The sequence below is a fragment of the Lipomyces tetrasporus genome, assembly GCF_029532465.1.
Source record: "Lipomyces tetrasporus strain NRRL Y-64009 chromosome Unknown POJ06scaffold_1, whole genome shotgun sequence".
NCBI lineage: Eukaryota > Fungi > Ascomycota > Lipomycetes > Lipomycetales > Lipomycetaceae > Lipomyces > Lipomyces tetrasporus.
Genome location: NW_026611596.1, coordinates 2,686,182 through 2,706,854, shown reverse-complemented (window position 1 = coordinate 2,706,854; position 20,673 = coordinate 2,686,182). Strand labels below are relative to the sequence as shown.

General features: G+C 47.8%; 6 protein-coding genes across 6 annotated transcripts; 4 read left to right on the top strand and 2 right to left on the bottom strand.

Moving 5' to 3' along the window:
• Nucleotides 1-2,064: 2,064 nt before the first annotated feature.
• Nucleotides 2,065-2,956, top strand: POJ06DRAFT_273026 (uncharacterized protein; the record flags this gene model as incomplete). Its single annotated transcript, XM_056189580.1, has 1 exon — nucleotides 2,065-2,956. One exon carries the CDS (start codon nucleotides 2,065-2,067, stop codon nucleotides 2,605-2,607), a length of 543 nt encoding a protein of 180 aa, XP_056047873.1. The 3' UTR covers nucleotides 2,608-2,956.
• Nucleotides 2,957-5,486: 2,530 nt separating this feature from the next.
• On the top strand, nucleotides 5,487-8,228 carry POJ06DRAFT_279851 (uncharacterized protein; the record flags this gene model as incomplete). The annotated part of the gene is given in 6 exon segments (XM_056189846.1): nucleotides 5,487-5,543; nucleotides 5,841-6,158; nucleotides 6,214-6,403; nucleotides 6,471-7,583; nucleotides 7,641-7,877; nucleotides 7,897-8,228. The coding sequence occupies 6 exon segments, from the start codon at nucleotides 5,487-5,489 to the stop codon at nucleotides 8,226-8,228; spliced, it is 2,247 nt and encodes a 748-aa protein (XP_056047872.1).
• Nucleotides 8,229-8,491: 263 nt separating this feature from the next.
• Nucleotides 8,492-9,054, bottom strand: POJ06DRAFT_244491 (uncharacterized protein). The gene is made up of 2 exons (XM_056186507.1): nucleotides 8,720-9,054; nucleotides 8,492-8,580 (listed from the first exon to the last, which is right to left on the bottom strand). The coding sequence occupies exon 1, from the start codon at nucleotides 8,961-8,963 to the stop codon at nucleotides 8,751-8,753; it is 213 nt and encodes a 70-aa protein (XP_056047871.1). The 5' UTR covers nucleotides 8,964-9,054; the 3' UTR covers nucleotides 8,492-8,580; nucleotides 8,720-8,750.
• A 2,594-nt stretch (nucleotides 9,055-11,648) lies between these two features.
• POJ06DRAFT_244489 (uncharacterized protein) lies at nucleotides 11,649-12,069 on the bottom strand. Its single transcript, XM_056186506.1, has one exon. It carries the CDS (start codon nucleotides 11,962-11,964, stop codon nucleotides 11,755-11,757), a length of 210 nt encoding a protein of 69 aa, XP_056047870.1. The 5' UTR covers nucleotides 11,965-12,069; the 3' UTR covers nucleotides 11,649-11,754.
• A 1,357-nt stretch (nucleotides 12,070-13,426) lies between these two features.
• Nucleotides 13,427-14,101, top strand: POJ06DRAFT_244488 (uncharacterized protein). The gene is made up of 3 exons (XM_056186505.1): nucleotides 13,427-13,507; nucleotides 13,575-13,674; nucleotides 13,729-14,101. The coding sequence occupies exon 3, from the start codon at nucleotides 13,863-13,865 to the stop codon at nucleotides 14,037-14,039; it is 177 nt and encodes a 58-aa protein (XP_056047869.1). The 5' UTR covers nucleotides 13,427-13,507; nucleotides 13,575-13,674; nucleotides 13,729-13,862; the 3' UTR covers nucleotides 14,040-14,101.
• A 995-nt stretch (nucleotides 14,102-15,096) lies between these two features.
• Nucleotides 15,097-20,625, top strand: POJ06DRAFT_279849 (ABC-2 type transporter-domain-containing protein; the record flags this gene model as incomplete). The annotated part of the gene is made up of 11 exons (XM_056189845.1): nucleotides 15,097-15,179; nucleotides 15,408-16,471; nucleotides 16,542-16,936; nucleotides 16,999-17,129; nucleotides 17,189-17,296; nucleotides 17,532-17,589; nucleotides 17,649-17,892; nucleotides 17,925-17,949; nucleotides 18,003-19,546; nucleotides 19,604-19,704; nucleotides 19,756-20,625. The coding sequence occupies 11 exons, from the start codon at nucleotides 15,097-15,099 to the stop codon at nucleotides 20,623-20,625; spliced, it is 4,623 nt and encodes a 1,540-aa protein (XP_056047868.1).
• Nucleotides 20,626-20,673: the final 48 nt, after the last annotated feature.

Here is a 20,673-nt window from a genome sequence, read left to right as displayed (position 1 = left end):
ACGCGACCAATCTTCAACAGTAAAGGGTGGAAGTTCCTTCTAAAGATCTACGAACTTATTTATTTGTTGTTTCGATTTCAAGCCATCATCGATCATTCGGAATGTTGAATTCCATCTGGTAGCAAAACGACGGCTTACTGCTTACACGCTCTGTTGATCCGTGTCACACGTTTCTGGATGATGACGAATAAATGAATCTGGATGAGTTAATGATGCCAACGGCACAAGACTTTTCCGTTTTGGTAGGTGAGCCCGAGCCCAATTTGTACGGGCCACTTCCAATTATCGGTGACGATATCGTATCGGCAGTCGTCAAATTACGACGATATCGTATCGGCAGACTTCCAGTTAGACGATGCCGATTGACGATATGGAAAAATAGTGCCAATATCGTATCGTCAACAGCACTGTATTGAGACGGTGAATCCGGGTAAGGAGGCCGTTACAAGTTGAGAGGCTAAGTCGGGCGACCATGCCAACGAGTCAGGCCCGGAGGACTTGATTAGCGTGAATGTCTGGGAAAGCTTGCCCCAGTCAGTAAGAATGGCGGTTTCCATGGCGCCGGTGGCAGTCGGAAGACTACTGAACTGTGTGCTCAATGTTATCCATTACAATAACAGTTTCAGTCACTCGCATAAAATGACGCCGTTCAAAGTAATGTACGGCGACCCGGATTTTCTTATCGACGCCGAGGACGCAAGGCGCCAGCTGCGCTCGATCGAGTCAAAAAACTGCAACAGCTGAGAGACTCGTTGAAAGCTCAGTGGGCTAGAGCCCAAGAGCATCAGATAAAAAATTCCGATCAGCGCCATACACCAATGGAGTTTAAGAGAGGAAGCCAGTGAAATTATCCACGGCGAACATAAAGCTTAAGAACAGAAACGTCCAGCCGAAGTTCATTGGCCCCTTCCGTGTTACCGGGCGGATCGGAAAACAGGCCAACCGTCTAGCGTTACCAGGCCAATATGACCGACTCCATGACGTTTTTCCCATCTAGCTATTGGAACCATATTATGCTCGGGACCGAGCTGAGTTATTGCCCATGCCCGAACTGGAGGAAGAATCGGACGAATACGAGGTCGAGGAAGTAAAATGGACTGGGTGGCCGAATATAAGCAGTGGGTTGAGAAAACTGATATGGGCAACGCATCGGCCATGGTAAAGGCTTATGAAAGTCTGGCGCGAGCTGCGTCTCGTTGATACTCTTTTTCCCAACGGCACCAAGAAATAGACCGGCGGGTTTTTTAATGAGGTCAACTGAGCTCAGTGGGGGGATAACTGGCCTGTGATGGAGGGAGGCTAGTTGTAACGCCATGTAATAATCGCCACGCAACGGGGTACGCGCCATGTGGACGCCACCTTAATTTCCCCTTGCCAAGGGCAAATGCCACATGTGGCACAGCGCCGCACGGTAGCCTGTACGTCTAGATGAGACCCGGAAATGACAGGATCCACTTTAATTATATGTTATTGGATTCATATACTCCTCAAAAATTACGGGGAAATGAACCAAAGCCTCATTCATCTTAGCCACTTGCTACGGCAGGCCGACGGGCCTTCGCGTAGCTAAGTGTACGTGCGTGTTAATGATAGACAAGTGTCAGAGCCACAAAGTCTATCATTTGTAGAGTCCAGTTGTATACGACTTAGGGACATCTGAAACAACCTTCGTCCTCGGGCAACAGCCCGTCAGGCGATGATTAAGATTATTTTTAATCATCATCTGACAGAGTTGTCTTCACGGGTTGATGACGCGCGATTAAGCGCTTACTCCTACTCGATATCCGAAGTAGTTCATTTCTCATGACCGATTAAGCGTCTACTACTACTCGAAGTATTCAGTTGAACGATTACGTTCATTAGAGCAGGATAGTGGTTACTAGGCATTGAGCTTGTACATAAATAGTCCTCGTCATTCCTCTTGGAGTATTCTGTTATCAACCATCAGTCATTCTCTTGACAAGAGTCTTGTTGTTCAGTCTTTCTTTCTGTCCTTTTTTATCAATCTCTTTAGTTTGTCTACCTTGATCCGAGACAATATCACATTCTTTCCAAATAGCAAAAATGATGTTCACCAATGCTTTCGGTCTTCTCGCCTCATTCGGCACTTTGGCTGCTGCCTTTCCAACCACACTAGAGCGTCGCGACACCAACTCCACCGGCGGGGGTGTCGAAATCATCAATAACATGGGCAAGAACATTTATCTCTGGTCGGTCGGCGGTTCTGCCGATGCCACCATGGTCACGCTCACTTCAAGTGGAAATACATACTCAGAGTCATGGAGAACTAATTCAAATGGAGGGGGCGTCTCTATCAAGATATCCACTACTCCCGATCAGTCCGATGTGCTGCAATACGAATACACTCTCGTGGCCCCGACAATCTACTGGGATCTTTCCAGCATCAACATGGGCAATGCATCGGAATTCACCACCGCCGGCTTTGCTGTCACTTCCAACGATAGCAACTGCCGTAACGCAATCTGCAAGCCTGGCGATAATGCATGCGCTGATGCTTATTTGTTTCCAACTGATGATCAAGCCACTCGTGGATGCCCGGAAAGCGTCCAGATGACTCTGAACTTGGGTGCCTCATCTTCCAATTAATCGCTTGCCACATTTACACTGGGAAAAAGGGAAAACAAGCGACGAATAAAAATCAAAACCAGACCCGGTGTCTAGACTGACCATATGAATTTGATGGTCAATGATATACCAGCACCTGGCATTGCTTTTGTACAGAGGGTGGATTTCCTTGGGAACTTTTAATTATATAGAACAGTTATCTACGGTTTGAACATGTCAAATACACTACAAAAAATGTTCCAATCAACAACGCTTTTGTACTTTTGAACCTGCAAAAAAAGTTTATAAAAAGGGATTATTGTTCTTCTTTTCAATATCCCCTACGCTTTGGGGAGAATGTGAGAGAGTCTCTCAGTAAATCTTAGGTGAAGCTACAGAAGCCTAAAAGCGTATAAGTAAACCCGATAACAAATTTTATAAGTTAAGTACTAGAAGTTTATAAGCGTGAAAATGAATTTTATATGGAATAAAAGCCATGACTTTGGCTGTGAACGATTTGCTGTCGATATAAGCCCGGAGAGTAAACGAAGAGCTTATTTGATCCAGCCTAGTATGCAATTCTGGTTTTTGGATCGTGGCATCTGTGACTTTCTTTCTTCTCTTCCCGTCTTTCGTCTTTCGTCTTGTGGCTTGCGTCTTTGTCTTTGAGGCTTTATGGCTTTGTTTCCTTTGCGGCCTTTGATAGAATGAAGTCATATATGGTAATATCACACTACTGCACACGCTGCCGAAAATTCATGGTTGGGATCAACTGCGAGCGAGAGTGTGTAGCTGCGGTTACAGCTGAATCAGATATAATGGCGATATCGGGCTAGGAGGAACGCGGACTGTCAATGGCCCTAGCAAATCCTGTCTCATTCGGTGACAAGTTCCAACTATCGAGCAACTGAAAAATGAGACGACAGATGACCTACACGATGCCGGTCAGTGTGACACAAGCTGGGTTCGTTGTTCATAGTGCTACAAGAACTGACGAGACGAAAGGTCATCATCTTCCGTGTTTTTCCGCGTTTGCTTGGTCGCTTCGTCGTTACTGTGCTCCAGTTCTATACATTACACCAGTCCCGAAGTTGACAGTAGCATCGAGAAACAACTGGCCAGGTTTTCGTGATAGGGACTTGTCCAGAGCCAGAGACTGGGAAACGTCGAAAGGACAAGACACATCACACCGTAGATGTCGGTCATGTAAATGGCAAGTATTTGAACGATGGGTTGGGTTGCCAGAAGTCGAAACGGGCGAACGAGGAACTGAGCCGATAGGGTCTGCGATTGATGCTCGAATTCGGTATGAAGCTTCGAATTTCCTGTTTGCTTCTTCAGCTTTTCGCATTTATTGTGCAGGATCTTGTTGAGATAACAACTCAATACTCTACATAGACGCACAACAATGTAATCTGTATGCTCTATTGTTCATACACTAGGCTACAGTACTCACTATCCAAAACTGCTAACAAACACTCCGCGTTCATGTAGACAGAGCCGACGGGCGAGACTACACTGAATGTGTGCGGCAAGGCTATGCCACATCTGGATACGTACGATTACTGTATAGGGCAGCATTAGGAAACTAATGTGGGTAGCGATACACTTCTTTCCAAAAGAAGAATAGGCAGATATTGCGGGATCTATGGTCGCCGTTTACACAGCCTAGATGATGACACTTGATTACTCAAGTAGAGTCATGCTGACGGTATCTACAGAACAACCGCGTAGCTCGGATGTTCGGATAGATGGAATCACGGACAGATATCGTGCCGAGAAGGTGTTTAGTACTGTTCTTCTACTTGTATATAAAGACCAAGTAATCCCCTCGGAAACGTGAAATCTCTAATTAAGTAGAGACACACGGAGTTCCTACAACCCTTTCTTTAGTTCACACTGTGCCACATCTATAAAATATTCTAGTAATATTTTATACACCAGGGCTTATAACCTAAGAGAATGTGCAGCGAGATGAAAGAAGGAGGGGTTGTCGGAAATCGCAAAGATGGTTGGTTAGACCTTATGCGCCATCGCAAGTTTGGCGGATGTACATCCGTCGTCCGTCATCCGCCATTACAAGTTTGTCGGATCCTCATCCGCCGTCTTGTCGAATAAATCCGCCTTCCTATCCGCCTTGATCGGATAAATCTAAATGATTACACTAGCCTAATGCTGAAACGACAACTGTACCCTCATAGTAAGATAGTAAATGTGTACACTCTTTGTTGCGCAAGGCAAACGGTAGTCACTCATGGAGTTCTCTACGTCATGATACTTGACACTAGTGATGGTGAGCCGACGGGCTGGATCTCACTTGGTGAGTGCGGGTTGATATTCGTGTGATTAGAGCCACATCGACTATCCTTTATTAGAGTTTAGTACCCCTGACTCAGGTACACATTTACCGCACCATCGTTCCTCAGGCGACGGCCTGTACACGATGATCAAGATGATTTGCTAGAGAGCACCAGCACAGTGATGCGGGCCATGAGGACGGAATATGATATATGATGCATATCATATTCTGCAATAGAGCCGTAGGCTAGTAGATCCCTAGTCAGTGACTGTATTTTCTTACGTACTATTATATTCACTAGTATATGCAAATCTTTACTTCTTAAAAATTCGCTACAGAGAAATTATTATCATTCAGAAGAGAGGGGTATCAGGTCTTGAGCATGTACATAAATAGTCCTAGTCAATCCCTCTTGGAGACGCGGATGGCGGATGCGGTCAAATTAGGCGGATATTCGCATCCGACACAGCCCTGGGTCAGGGTTAGGGTCAGGGTTTTACGAGGTTATGACACTTAGTCTCGTCGTTTGCGGCTACGACTGCGTTGACGCGGTCCCTACACATCTAGAAGATGCTGCTGAAATTCGACCAATTTATTGCCTGTTCTTGATGAAGGCAAACAGATGTTTGCCACCCCACATCGGCGACCATTTTCAACGCTGTCAGCTACCCGTTACAGAGTGAAGTTGCGAATGCCTTGAAACGAACTCTCCAAGGACACTGAGAGAGAACACTTCGCGCCAAGGAAATACTTTCCGTAGCGTTTTCTCGACGTGCCGCGGAAGGTTACGTGTGTTGCCGTAAGCAAAAGAAAATCTGTCCCATCCCAGGGTTAGGGTTGGTTTGTCACTCCGCCGTGACGTAAGTACGGTATTATTGCCGCGTACGGGCTCTGCTTGTAGCCCTTCTTCTTTGAACATCAGCAAAAGCGAGCAAGAAATGACAGAGCAATGGGCATTGCCCCAGCTCTGGTGTAGCTCTCAAAGCTCCTGCCTTTAGATGAAGAGTCGCTCAAGCAAATTATTGTATACACTGACGCGCATCCCGATGCCAGGACCGACCAGCATCTTAGAGGTCTGCTTGGTGACTCGCCACAGGCTTTGGAGTTCATTACATCTTTCAAGCATCGGTCAGCTGCAGCCGTTGCAGAATCCAAGCAGGCAAGCGATAGCAAGGACTCTGAACGAGTAAATGACAGCAAGGACAAAGAGTTGCCGGCCTATGCGCCACCGTCGCACCGTCGACCTCATACGAATCCTGTCATTGAAGCTGGGCACATCCGTGCGAGAGATGAGGTTCGCTTGATCGTCACATTATACTTGAAGGGTCTTGAGCCCTCTTCATCTTCAGTCAACAAACTTCCTAGCAATGCAGAACTTGCTACAGAGCCTTCAAATCCAGTATGGCATCTATAATAGCGAGATCGAGCCCGAGCATGACACGGACTACTACTGCGATTGTCCTATTCACAACTATATGAGGTTAAAATCCAGTCGCTCTGGAGTGCAGGACATGTGGTCACGCGCAGTCATGTATCCTGGTTAGTCTACCTTCTCACGACGAGTACTGTCTTTGCAGAAGCTAACGCTTTCTATTTGCCTGAGAAGGGGAGAAAGCTTACAACGACAACTATCAAACCCCTACGATATTCAGTAACAACCCGTACAGACGTCGCGTTGTCTCGCCGTATGGCTATTATCAACCTGCGTGGGGGCCACAAAAGCCTAATCCAGATGGTCACGCAAGTTCAATTCATCAGACCATTCAGCTGAACAACACCCTTAACAGGGAAGCTCATGGCAAGATCGATGCCAAGGAATCGAAGGTCAATATCTGGGACGACAGCAAGCTAAACGTCGCAATGTCGAATATGACCCCTGCCACAGCCGGTGACCAAAAGCAGCCAGCTGAGAGGGCATCCGACGAGAAGCGACAGAGTATTAGTGTTCATCTTAGGAATGATAACACGGAGACATCTACCAAATCATCCAAGCTTGCAAGCTTCAGGAAATTTCTCGGGATCAAGTCATCTGAGGAGAACGCGGTTGCGAAAACGACAAGGGAAATCGCTCATGCCCGTGAGCTACGAAACGCGATTCTGGCAGAAGAGCAGGATAGATGGCCAGATGAGCAATGGCGACAAGTTGTGGCTGTGTATCAGGAAAAGGTCGGCATGACTAGAAAAATAGCCCACCTTCGAGCTCGCCAGCCTATTCAGTATCTCCACCTGTTCCGAGCAGGGTATTTTGAACTTATTCCAGTATCTTGGGCTGGCGCAGCTTCCAACCCGCTCAAATTCAGCATCGAGGCCGCGGCAGGATGGAGAGGAATTACCCCTATGTGGCGGGGATACGAAGATACCGCCGAGGAACGTTTGTATTGGGTTTTGAACCATAGAGAAGGAAGTGTTGGAATGAGAATGAAGCCAGACTTCATCTCTGCGATGGACATGGCTCGCGCCAGAATGGCTTCCGCGGTCGAGCCTCCTCCAGAATACTACTCTGTCAATGATACCTGCCACCTTCAGCATACGTCACCCGGCTACTCCAAACAGGTTATGCCTGCCCCCTTTAGAGCCTATGATCGACCGGCAGTACCTGCAGATGATACCATGATCCTCTTAGATGTCTCTGGATCCATGGACTTTAATCCTGTCCGCCCGAACTATAACAAGTACCTTATAACAGGCTATTCAAGATCTACCCAGCCAAAAAACAAAGGTGATCCCAATATCTTCATCGACTTTACTTAAAGATACTCTACTGATCTTGTTTCAGATGTTGCCAAAGCCATCGTCCGACGCTTTACCGATGCGATGGCAAACCACGACCACAATTTCCGAGGCTATGATCTCATCACTTTTTCGAGTCAAGCCCACTACATCGGTATGATTAACCACCAGAATCTAGATGCAATGTGGCGAAACATCAGAATCGGGGGCGGAACTCGAGTCATGACAGGCTGGCAGAAGGATCTACATTTTCAGAAACATTCCGCGTCAGCAATTACCATCTGTATACGGATGGCAAGCAGGTCCCGAAACTCCCATGCTGAGGCTACTGCTTCTGCTCGATGGTGAAGCTACCGATATGGACGAGTTTGAACTGGATCTGCTGGGTCTCTCTTGGGCTCATGTGACGATCTTCTTGATTGGCGTCGATGGATGGCCTCATCACCATCGTCATGCTAATGAGTTGCAGAGAATCAGCGACGTCAACCACCATGTATCTTTTATTGATGCTCAGGGCAATAATCCGGAACGGTTCATTACTCACGAGCTACTCAAACGGTATCTTGGCTATGAAATTTCAATGTCTGAGTTCGAGCAGATGGAAGAATTGCCACCTTATTCAGTGTCAGCCTAGACAGTTTCAGACACTTCCCGGATATTTCTACAGAGTTCCAATGGGTGGGGAATTGTAGGTGTTCGACGCCGCCCAAGATTCTCAGAGACATAAAGCTGTTATCAAACTTATTGCGAACCTTTGGCTTGACGTTACAGGCGGGCCAATCGCCGTCGAAGTCGATTTAGTAGATGCATGTGTGAATCGCAGAATAGTCGCAGAATAGTCTATCAGAATCTTATGGAAAAGAATGTTAAACTGTATTGTATTACTAGAAGGCTATCAAAAAGAGCAGTATCGACAAAGAAGGAAATGAGAAAAGGAGGACGATGATGAGCGCGCAATATTGGCTTTGCAGAGAACCCTGGCCCTGGCCCTGCAGCCACGTGGGTCCTGATCCCCGCCCAGGATCCTGACATTTTCCACCCTCCCTCTAAAGAATTCGTCCTCGAATTCAGTGTCCGCCATGCAAGCGTGGGCTCGCTGAAACCCGTCGTCCTCTCTGACCGCCGCGGCCTCGTGTTCCACCTCTTGTCATTGGCTTCATATCACTATCCGTGATGGGCAGGTCGGGGTGATTTGGATGCGTGCATAGGATTCATCAACCCTCTCTGGGCAATGTGACAAGTGCCAAAGCGGTTCCCAAGTGTCGTCGTCCGCTTCGTCATACCCTTCCCATTTGACCCGAAAACGTAGCATTAGGCATGTCTCGAGTAGCGTCCACAATCGCATGCACGGTCCATTCCGGTTGGCCATCGACGTACAAGGGCTGCGTGGGGTCTTCCTCAATCACCTGGCCTTCCACTGGTTCATTATAGGTTTCTAACAACTCGATATGGAAAACAGGGTGGATATGCATGTGACTGGGTAGCTCGAGTTCATATGCATTTTGATTAATAACTCGCTTAATGAGTAACGGACCTTCTATTTTGCGATCCAACTTCTTGCACGGCCGCGCTGGACGGATATTCTTGAGGTTCAGGTAAACTCGATCCCCGACCTGATACATCATCTCCTGGCGCTTGCGGTCAAAATACTTCTGGTTCATTTGTTGAGCACGTGCAAGGTTATCTTTGACGACTTCATGCACCTCCTTCATGAACGCAGCGTACAGTCCCCTTCGACGTTTGTGATCTCCTTGCCTTGGGTATTTTCCTCGATATCGGGGTTGTACCTATGTTCGACGAAGAAGGGTGAAAATCCAGTGGCCGAATGACAAGAATTATTATAAGCGAAGTCGGCGAGGTCCAACCAGTCCTCCCAGTCGTCCTGAAGGATTTGACGAAGGCACGTAGATAAGCCTCGATAACCTGATTCACAGCGTTCAGTCTGCCCATCGGTCGATGGATGATAAGCTGTAGAAAACCGCAAGTCCATTCGCAGGTCTGTACTTAATTGTTTCCAAAATGAATTTAACCATCTAGTATCTCGATCCGTGATCCACGTCCGAGATATTTCCTCCCTTGAGATAACAGTTCGTCTGGCTGTGATAGCAACTTCTTTAGCTCCTGAGGCACGCTGTCGAGACGCTAACCCCTTTGGTTATATTATGACATGGTATATATAGTTACCCGTCTTCTTTAATAAACTTTCCGTCGAGGAGCCATTTCTCTGAACATAGTCGTACGTTCGATTGTACACGTCCCGACCCAGCAAGGACAGCCCATACGTTATGTTTAACATACTGGCAATTGTCGTAATAGATGCGGATGAGTGTCTAACAAGCTCAAACATAGAGCTCTGGCGACAGTAGTGATAGGTCTATTCTCCGGATAAGCTAAGGGATTAACGCCTTCAAGCTGACGTCCTTTATGCTCGTCTATTAGCTCTGTAATATCCACGAATCATTGAGCTGCTTCTTGAACCGCACCCTCCATGGACAATCGCAAAGCATGTTTCGAGCATCTTTTTGACGGAGAAGGCCGTTGTCATCATTTTTTATGCCTTTTGTCATCGCACGCTGTTTGGCCGTAAACGGCTTTTTAGCACATTTGCATAAGAGCAATAGTGTCCGGCTTTTGTTGCTGACAAAACCATTCTCAACTGCGAAATTAAAATGAATTGCATATGCATTTACAATTAGGGTTATGGTTAGGGTTAGGGTTGCGGCAGAAGTACCGTCTTTAACGTTGTCAATGGAGGATGCAAGCGTTTTGCCATTCCGACGATCGAAGAACTCTACCACCAAATCGCTCGTTTTGGATTCGATCTGCACGCTATAATATACCCATGCGTAGCCAAGCCCGAAGCCCTCGAGCTTGCAAACTTAAACTTACTTATCGAGAACGCACTCATCAGGCAGGAAGTAAGTTCAGGGCGCTACTATTCGCAATACATAGGGGTTAGATTTGTTTTCAGACATTTCCTCGGAGAGACCTAGTTGCAACTCTTCTCCGCTCGCACTTGCATACTATGTATACCACTTACTTCCGAATGCGGTCCATGCTTGTAACGAAGGGCATCGAGAGTCTGGATGGCCGTGGTGGCGTAGTCGCGGGCAGGGACCCAAGCAACTACACGACTTACACGAGTTGATGCACTTGGTGTATTACACTAAACTAAATAATCTACACTAGAGCGTTTCTGACTAATCCACTACATTTGAAGTTCCAGTGTACGTGGATTTAGTGTATTCAGTGTATTTGTTCGCGATAAGATAAGACTCTGAGAAGTTGGTTAAATGGGGATTTTAAAGGTTTATGGGTATGCCTATAGTAGGATTGATGGTTAGTAATGTTCATAGATACCCTATCCCCACTTAATTTGTGCTGTAACCAAGGTACCTTAAATCTTCTGCTACCGCGTCACGCCGTCCATTAATCCGTAATTTTCATATCGCTCTTACTGGCACCACCATTCCATATCCATCTTCTAACTTTATTTTCAGGCCAACTATAATAACATTCGACCGACTTCTTCTCTGTGCTGTGCCTTGGTGCTTTCCATCATTATGAGTGCTGCGAGCTCCCCAGAACCAGTTCCAATCTTTGCCGACGATCTCTCAGATGACTCCGAACTCTCCGAACTTTCGTCGCCCGATTTTTCTGTATCCTCATCAACTGCATCCACTGCATCCTCAACACCGCCACCTGATCCCGATCATTTGGAGACGCGTCTTTGGCGCCATTTTCCAGGGTGGGTCATAGTGGGGTCACTCCATACACTGAAGTGAACTACACTTACACCATCTACATTTGAGGCGTCCGTTGATACACTACATTCAAGTCTCGCTTACTAATATACACTTACTCTACACAGACAAAAAGTATGTAGTTGATGTAGTTGATTGGATCTCTGGTCGCGGGAAATCTTGCACGTCTCCTCAAACGGGATGGTATTGAGCTTCATCGGCGTCACGGCGATGGTCCTATTTTTGGGTCAGTTAGTTCTCTCGTGGTTTTAAACTATGCTGGGCTGGTCGATCTGTCCTCCTCCATCACCAGGAGACCACGAGCGAAAGGCACAAGATATGAAATGAATGAAAACTTCGAAAAGTAGTCAAGATGGCATAACGAGGGGGGCCATACCAGATACAGGCATCCGCATCCTAGAGCTCCTTCTTAACGCTTTCGGAATAGCTCTCAAAGTTGTCGCAGACGACTGACTTCAGCTTTGCGGCGACAGGCCCGACCTCTGGCGGCGCGGGGATCTCGCGCCGGCCAAGGGCGACGATGGAGGTGATAGCTGGGTTCTCAAGACCTTGGCGGATAAGCTCTGCGGCGACAAAGTCGGTCGAACCGCCGATCACAAGCTTCATAGCGATAGAGTCGTGGCGACACGGGAAAGTGGTTTACTCAAGGGCTGATCTCTGAGGCAAACAGAAGAGATGCGGGTGTCCAGCTGTTATGATTGCGCAGCCGGGAAATTTAGGAGTTTTGTGTCAGGCATCCCTCGTGAGCCGCGGGGCGCTACGACATCTAAGGGCCTGATTCTTTTTTTTAATGGCCCTTCCATTTAAATTCAAAAAAAAAAAGAATCACCGCTTCTAATGGTATTCCCATTAAACCCATAAAGAATCACCCCTTCTAATGGTACTCCCATTATACCCAAAAAGAATCACCCCTTCTAATGGTACTCCCATTATACACAAAAAGAATCAGGTAACGTTACATGGAGCTCCCATTTTACTAGCGTAAATGGATTTCAAATAGAGGTTAGCCTTTTCCTATACAAAAGCTAATGGAGGTCTGACCTCCATTTGAACTCCATTTACGCTAGTGAAACCTACCGAAACACCACCCTTCTGACCACTCCTCACAGTAGCACGCCTCTACAATGCACTCCCAACAGGAGATCAGAGGGAGAAATTTATTAGCCTGTAAAGCCTTTATTATAAATTACTGGAGTCGCGTTACGCGGTTGTAGGGTCGCCCCAAATTATTTTCTTTTAACGCTTTAATTTCGTGTCTGCAGATCCGAGTCACGTGCGGATTCAAATGGCATTTAAAGCGCCCTCTGACGCGTATCTAAATGGGACCTCCATTAGAAGGAAATAATGGCCCCACCCTAAATGGCAGGGCTGTAGCGGATACGGATATCCGCCAAAATTTTGCATATCCGCATCCGCCATCCGCCTTTTTGAAGGTGGGAGATATGTATCCGCTTTTGGATCCGCCTTTTGAAAGTATGGCGGATACTCATCCGCCAGATATCCGCCAAATCCGCCAATCCGCCTTGAAAAAATTCGCGGAAGTCTTTAACATATCGATTTTGAGTTTCCTAGGAAACATAAGGACCAATTACAAGACCTGGTCAGGCGTCGAAAACGAGAGATCCCATCGATTCCCCTTCGCAAACAGTGATGCGTCAACCAGTTCACTGACAGCCAGACGTGCAGAACTAGGAATTAAGACAAGGGAAAATAGATACAGCCAGCAGGTAGCCTTGGCCCTAGGTGTTTGGGATTGTTCATATTCTGTATATTGCGATTGTTGAAAATTGAGGGTGTCGTGGTGCCAGCTAAATGGCGTGGGTCATGTGACCTTACGTCATGGTAGCTAGTTGCATCGACGACGGCCGAGTTTTCACTGAGGCAGGTGGTTGACACTCATTTTCGGGTTCTCAGGTGCCTAACAAACGACTATATACGTCGTTGTAATGTATGGAATAAACGCATTCCATTTGGGCACAAAATAATCCTTTTGTGTAGTGGCGATTGGGAGGGTGTCTACACCTACCAGTTGTCCCCCTTATGGGAGACCATTGAGAATTATTCAATCTTCCATAGTTACGCTTTCAAAGCGTTAGTGACCGTATATTATCAATTAGTGACCAAGACTAAACTCCCAACCGGACATCACCTAAAATTCTTAGTTAGGAATTTTTCGTACAGAAAGTAGAATACACTTAGTGTGATCCTTGACGTACTTTGCTAACCGGGATAAAGAGGCAGTGATTGTTCCGGGACACTCACTAAATCTATTGTGGTTCACTGATCCCAATAAATTCAGTGAACTGTTAGGCTTGCCTTTCACCTGTTAGAACGCCTGTTTGTCTATGCGCACTGAGCAGGCATACTTACCATCATCTTTCTGGTAAGCTACTTTTATCTAGTGACCACGTCACTGGACACTGTAGGAGGAAGGGCACTGAGGGTGCCTGACGTCGATTTAGCTCCCTAAACCTTCTACCTATAAACATCATTGGTGTGCCTCAATGGACACCAAATACAATTTGAACATGGAGTTCTTGGACTCCGCCGCTACGATCCTGTCATCAATCCCCACTGTACTCAAACAACAGCGATATCTCAAATCCAGCACTAACTCCGATGAATTCAATGCCCATGGATATTGGAACGTATTTGTTTACACCTGGTCGAGGACTTCGTAGGGCAGGTCCGACATGGCGTTTATCGAATCAAAAGCAAAGCACTCGAGCATCCGAGCGGAAGGAACGTAGCCTGATCCGAGTGACTGTTCCGGCGAAGGACTCCGACGGTTTGGCGGTCGCCGTCGCCCGTCCATAGCCTTGGCCGGTACGATACCCTCAGGAACAGCCATGGTCCTGACAGTGGACCTCAACGCCATGCTTGAAAGTATTGATGTCTGGGAACTGATCTACAACTGTAAGCAGCGTTATGGGACCGTGGTGCTTGACTTAGGGCTGCGTCGAATGCGGATATCCGCCTAATCTGACCCTATCCGCCATCCGCCATCCGCCATCTTGTCGAATAAATCCGCCTTCGTATCCCCCTTGATCTAATAAATCCATGATTACGATAGCTTAATTAGGTTAAACCATTTCCTTTCACAGTTTAGTGTCAAATGCCTGGGTTAGGGTCAAGGTTAGGTTTGTTAGCAATTGGGCCTAAGGACCTGACCTTAAATACTCCACGCTCAATAACAGCCCTAGTGCTTGGGAAGGATGACGGGTTCAGTAACGCGACCGAGTATACGCGACCGAGAAGCTACTAAGAAACGCGTTGCGTTCATGGAGTGTATCCATTTTTTTTGGTAATCATTAGGTCGTGCAGATAAATTGGGTACCAGGGACGCTAAACCAACGCAGGGTACGATGGGTACGACGCCCAACGGCTCAATAGGTGCATACCGCGGACGATGCCTTGTCAGGCGCTGACAGATAGTTAAACGATCGACGAAGCTAACTAAATCCTGCACTGACCTCTCAATCCATTCATGGTTACTCCCTGAATTAACACGCGCGCGACATATAATGGCTTAGTCTTCGTAAATGACAACAGTACTATGGCTATGGCAATATATTCATTTGGACAACGTCCATATGTGCCACGCGTACATACGCGCCCGAGGAAAAAAAACATCTCAAATATAAATAGAGCGGACCGCGAATTCTGAAGTAGTTATGTTCGCTGCAATAATCGCTTTAGCGCAGTTATCTAACTTCGGCAGACGCCATACAGAATAAGATGTCAGGGTTAGGGCTATTTTGTCAAACGGGCCCGTCAGGTTTGTCAGGAGATGCTCACATAACAGTCAATGCGCCACCTACGTAACGTGCTGGACCGAAATTAGAGCTCATCACAAACCCTCCTCCTACCCCGCCTGGCCTCGCACCGGGCCGCTCACGTACGTTGGGTGAACCAATGCTATACCTCTCTGCTTAAGCTAGCTTTTTGTTCTAATCCCAGGAGATCCATCACGGCAAACTACAAGCTTCACTCTTTCTCTCTCGTTGTCTTTTCCCGCCAATGGTGTCGCCTTCTTCATCCTCGTCGAGGTGGTCGGTGGACTCCATCAATGAAGACTGGGAGAGAGCTCCAGGAACTCCAGGTCGCGAAAGAGCCTTAGCGGAGTATGTCGAGTCAGAAAGTCCGGGATATGAGCCGATTGTGACCAGGACATTTACGAACGAACGTCAGAGACCCGAGCTTGCTCGTCTTGCATCAGAGTTTTCTAGTGCCGAGTATCGTCGCACGACTTCGGACAATGGAGGGGAAGGTCTGGAACAGAAGGACACATTGGCCGGGGTTGAGTTAGGCGATCCAGTACTAGACCCGTCCAAGCCGGAATTCGATTTCTACAAATGGGTCCGTATGTTGCTGAGGTTGATGGAGGAGGATGGAATTAAACATAGTCGCGCTGGTTTTACTTTCAAAAACCTGAACGTCTCCGGCACAAGCGCAGAACTGCAGATGCAGAGCAATGTCGCCTCGCTCTTCATGGCGCCGTTCAGATTTGGAGAAACATTCAACCTTGGCCATAAGACCGAAAAGCAGATCCTGAGGAATTTCAATGGGACAGTCAAGGACGGAGAGATGCTGATCGTTCTTGGGAAGCCGGGATCCGGCTGCACGACGTTCTTGAAATCTATCAGCGGAGACACACGTGGACTAAATGTGCATAAGGATTCTGTTGTCCATTACAGTGGCATCGCTCAACATATCTACAAAAAGGAGCTTCGTGGAGACGTCGCCTATAACAGCGAAACCGATCAGCACTTTCCCCATCTCACGGTTGGACAGACGCTTAACTTCGCCGCGGCAGCACGAACACCATCGGCCAGGGTTCGCGGAGTTCCCCGCGACAAGTTCTCGAAGCACATTGCTGAAGTCATGATGACCATTTTTGGATTAATCCACACCAGGAACACAAAGGTCGGCAACGATTATGTCCGCGGCGTGAGTGGCGGAGAGAGGAAAAGGGTCAGTATTGCCGAGATGGCGGTCAGTGGAAGTCCCATCTGCTGCTGGGATAACTCGACGAGAGGGCTAGACGCCGCAACTGCGCTGGAATTCATCCAGGCTCTTCGCATTGCTTCCAATGTCGGCGGCATGACTCATGGTATGCCACAACTGTCACAATAAAGTTCAGCAGTGATGAAAATTTATTAAGGCTAACTGATGATGTCCAGCTGTCGCCATATATCAAGCAAGCCAAGCCATCTATGACATCTTTGACAAAGCGATTGTGTTATACGAGGGATGCCAAATCTACTTCGGGTCTGCAAAAACCGCGAAAGACTATTTCACCTTGATGGGGTACTACTGCCCGCCTCGTCAAACTACTGGTGACTTCCTCACATCGATTACGAACCCATCGGAGCGACAGACACGAGCAGGTTTCGAATGCAAGGTCCCCCGGACCCCAGAAGAATTCGAACGCTATTGGCAGCAATCCCAAGAATTCAAAGCCATGCAATCAGAGATTGAGCAAAATGAGAAAGAGAACCCCATGGGCGGCCCAGCATTAAAGACCTTCCGAGAAGCTAAACGTCAAGCACAAGCCAAGCACGTTCCTCCGAAATCGGTAGGCTATTGTGGATTTGTCAGTTACTTGTTGGTCTATTACACTAACGATATCACTCCCAGCCCTACACTATTTCCATTCCTATGCAGGTGAGGCTCTGCACTGGCAGGGCGTATCAACGACTTTGGAACGATAAAGCTTCCACCATCGCGACAATAATTGGTCAGATCAGTATGGCTTTGATTATTGGAAGGTAAGCAGGTATAGACCCCTTAGTTCTTGTTGTCAGTCTGTTAACGTCGTGGCGATCAGCATTTTCTTTGGAACACCCCCATCAACAGCGGCCTTCTTCGCAAAGGGTTCTGTCCTTTTCTTCGCCATTCTGTTGAATGCTCTTATGTCTATTACAGAAATTAATGGGTATGTTGATGGATCCGCGATTCATGCACTCCCTGAATTTTGTAACTGGCAGACGTTTCTCAAAGAACGCCTTACTAACCTCCTTTCTGCAGACTGTGTAAGCTTCCTGGTCGATCACCGTCTTGTGGCATATACTAACAAAGGTCTAATAGATGCGCAAAGACCTATCGTTGAGAGGTAAACCTGTCCTTTAACCGCCTTTTTCCGAGATCGACGCAACTGACAATAAGTGCAGACATGTCAGTTTCGCCTTCTATCACGCATTCTCAGAAGCGCTCGCGGGTATTGTCTCTGTAAGTGGTCATTCTAAATGTAGACAGCACATCAACCCGACGCTCACCACCAATGGCAGGATATACCAGTGAAATTTGTGATAGGAACATGTTTCAACATAATTCTGTACTTCTTGGCGGGTTTGAGAAGGGAACCTGCGCAATTCTTTATATTCTTCCTCTTCGTATTCTGCTCGCAATTATGTATGAGCGCGATCTTTCGTACTTTGGCAGCAGTAACCAAAACGATTTCCCAGGCTCTTGCCCTTGCAGGAGTAATGGTCCTTGCCATTGTTATCTATACGGGCTTCACTATTCAGGTCAGTCATTAAGCACTCACATGGTATGATGCTCAGCTAACCTTGTACAGAGAGCATACATGTTTGTCACCAATCTTGCCTAATTCATTCGGACGATTAACTCAGATTCAATAGGCACCCATGGTTCAAATGGATCAGCTGGATCAATCCCATCGCCTATGGATTTGAGGCCCTCCTCGTTAATGAGGTCCACGGTCAATACTATGCCTGTGCGACTCTAGTGCCGCCCTATGGAACAGGAGACAATGTCCAGTGTGCGGTCGCCGGCGCTCAACGAGGTGCTACAACTGTCCTAGGAGATGACTGGGTTCAATCCAGCTATGGCTATAGCTACTCACACATCTGGAGGAACCTTGGTTTCATCTTTGCGTTCATGATTTTCTTCTATATGGTCTACCTTGCTGCCACAGAATTTATTTCTGGATCCGCTTCGAAAGCCGAGTTTCTCGTGTTCCGTCGAGGCCACATTCCCAAGTATATGCAGCGAATTGCCGACGAGGAGCGCAACGGTGATGCATCCGCCACTTTGACGGCAGTTGAAACGAAGGAAGCGGCGGAGTTTGAACAAGCCGTCGACGCGATTCCACCACAGAAAGATATCTTCACGTGGAGAAACGTGGTGTACGACATCACCATCATGGGCGAACCAAGGAGACTGCTAGATCACGTTTCGGGCTGGGTTAAGCCAGGGACGCTTACAGCATTGATGGGCGTGTCGGGAGCTGGAAAGACCACGTTGCTTGACGTTCTTGCCCAGCGGACGACCATGGGCGTGATAACTGGCGATATGTTGGTGAATGGGAAACAATTTGACGCCTCTTTTCAACGCAAGACGGGTTACGTTCAACAGCAGGATTTGCATCTCGAAACAACGACAGTTCGTGAGGCCCTTCGCTTTTCAGCAATGCTCAGACAACCCAAGTCCGTCTCAAGGCAGGAGAAATATGAATACGTTGAAGAAGTGATTAAAATGCTACATATGGAGGATTTCAGTGAAGCAGTTGTTGGCAGCCCTGGCGAGGGACTCAATGTCGAACAGAGGAAGCTACTTACAATTGGGGTGGAACTAGCCGCGAAACCCGCCCTCCTCCTCTTCCTGGACGAACCGACTTCTGGGCTTGACTCCCAAAGTAGTTGGGGAATCGTTTCCTTTCTTCGCAAGCTTGCGAATAATGGGCAGGCAATCTTGGCCACGATCCATCAGCCTTCGGCCATTCTATTCCAAGAGTTCGATCGGTTGTTGTTTCTCGCCAAAGGAGGCAAGACTGTCTACTTCGGTGACATCGGAGAAAACTCGAGAACACTGCTGGACTACTTCGAGAGCAAAGGCGGGCGCAAATGCGGACCTGAGGAGAATCCCGCAGAATATATGCTTGAGGCCGTGGGAGCTGGCGCTACCGAAAAGTCTACTCAGGATTGGCCAGCAGTGTGGAGGCGAAGTCAAGAATCCATTAAAATCCAAACAGAGCTCGACCGAATCCATGCTGAGAAGAGCAAGGAGCCGCGATCAGAGGATGTTTCCAGCTCTCGTGAGTTCGCCATGCCCTCGGCTTTTCAGATTTATCATACCACTTTTCGCGTCTTTCAGCAGTACTGGCGTACTCCAAATTATGTATGGGGTAAAATCATGTTATGCACGATGAGCGCCCTCTTCATTGGTAAGCAGAATTATTATTCTTTTGCACAGTGAGCTCCCTACTGACACCAATGGATAGGGTTCTCGTTTTACAAGCAAAACAGTACCTCTGCGGGCCTTCAGAACACCCTTTTCGCGATTTTCATGACCACGACTATATTCAGTACTCTAGTACAGCAGGTTGGTCCTCCCTTTGTCGCTGACCTCATATCATGCAGCTGACACCCTCAGATCATGCCTCGTTTCGTAACCCAACGGTCCCTGTACGAGGTGCGGGAACGCCCCTCGAAAGTGTATTCTTGGCAGGCCTTCCTCCTCGCGAATATCATTGTCGAGATCCCCTACCAGATGCTATCCGCAATTCTAGTGTTTGCCTCCATTTACTATCCCGTCTTCGGCCGACATCAATCCAGCGAACGCCAAGGCCTCTTCCTTCTGTTTCAGATTCAGTTTTACATCTTCACCAGCACATTCGCCCATCTTCTGATTGCCGGTCTACCCGACGCCGAGACCGCCGGAAACATTGCCACGACTCTGTTCAGCCTGATACTTACGTTCAACGGCGTGCTCCAAACACCCAGCGCTCTGCCTGGCTTCTGGATCTTTATGTGGCGCGTCTCGCCGCTGACGTACCTCGTCGGTGGTCTCGCAGCAGTTGGCCTCCACCAGCGCCAGGTCCACTGTGCTAACAACGAACTCGCAGTCTTTGATGCCCCCAGCGGGCAAACCTGTGCAGAATACCTTCGTCCGTACCTCAGCGCCGGAGCTCCCGGATCCCTTTACAACCCTTCCGCCACATCAAACTGCCAGTACTGCCCTATTTCCAACGGAGACCAGTTCCTCGCGGGCAGTGAGGTCTTCTGGAGCCAACGCTGGCGCAACTTTGGCATCGGATGGGCGTATATCTGGTTCAACATCTTTGGGGCTGTGATGCTGTACTACTTGATCCGGGTCCGGAAGCCGACGAGAGGCGCTAAGAGGACGGTGAGCATCATGTTCCACTATCTTGGCCAGGCGGGCTATTGGGTCCGGAGCCTGTTCACGAGACATAGGGAAGGGATCCCGAAGGGGATGGAGCATCTGAATGACAAGGTCTATTGACCGGGATGTGTCCGTCTTCTTTGGAGTTACCAATGATATCCAGTGCAA

Bases quoted from the DNA above. Each gene is read 5' to 3' on its own strand.
- POJ06DRAFT_244491 (XM_056186507.1), bottom strand. From the start codon at position 8,963: ATGGCCAACCGGAATGGACCGTGCATGCGATTGTGGACGCTACTCGAG.
- POJ06DRAFT_244489 (XM_056186506.1), bottom strand. From the start codon at position 11,964: ATGAAGCTTGTGATCGGCGGTTCGACCGACTTTGTCGCCGCAGAGCTT.
- POJ06DRAFT_244488 (XM_056186505.1), top strand. From the start codon at position 13,863: ATGGACACCAAATACAATTTGAACATGGAGTTCTTGGACTCCGCCGCT.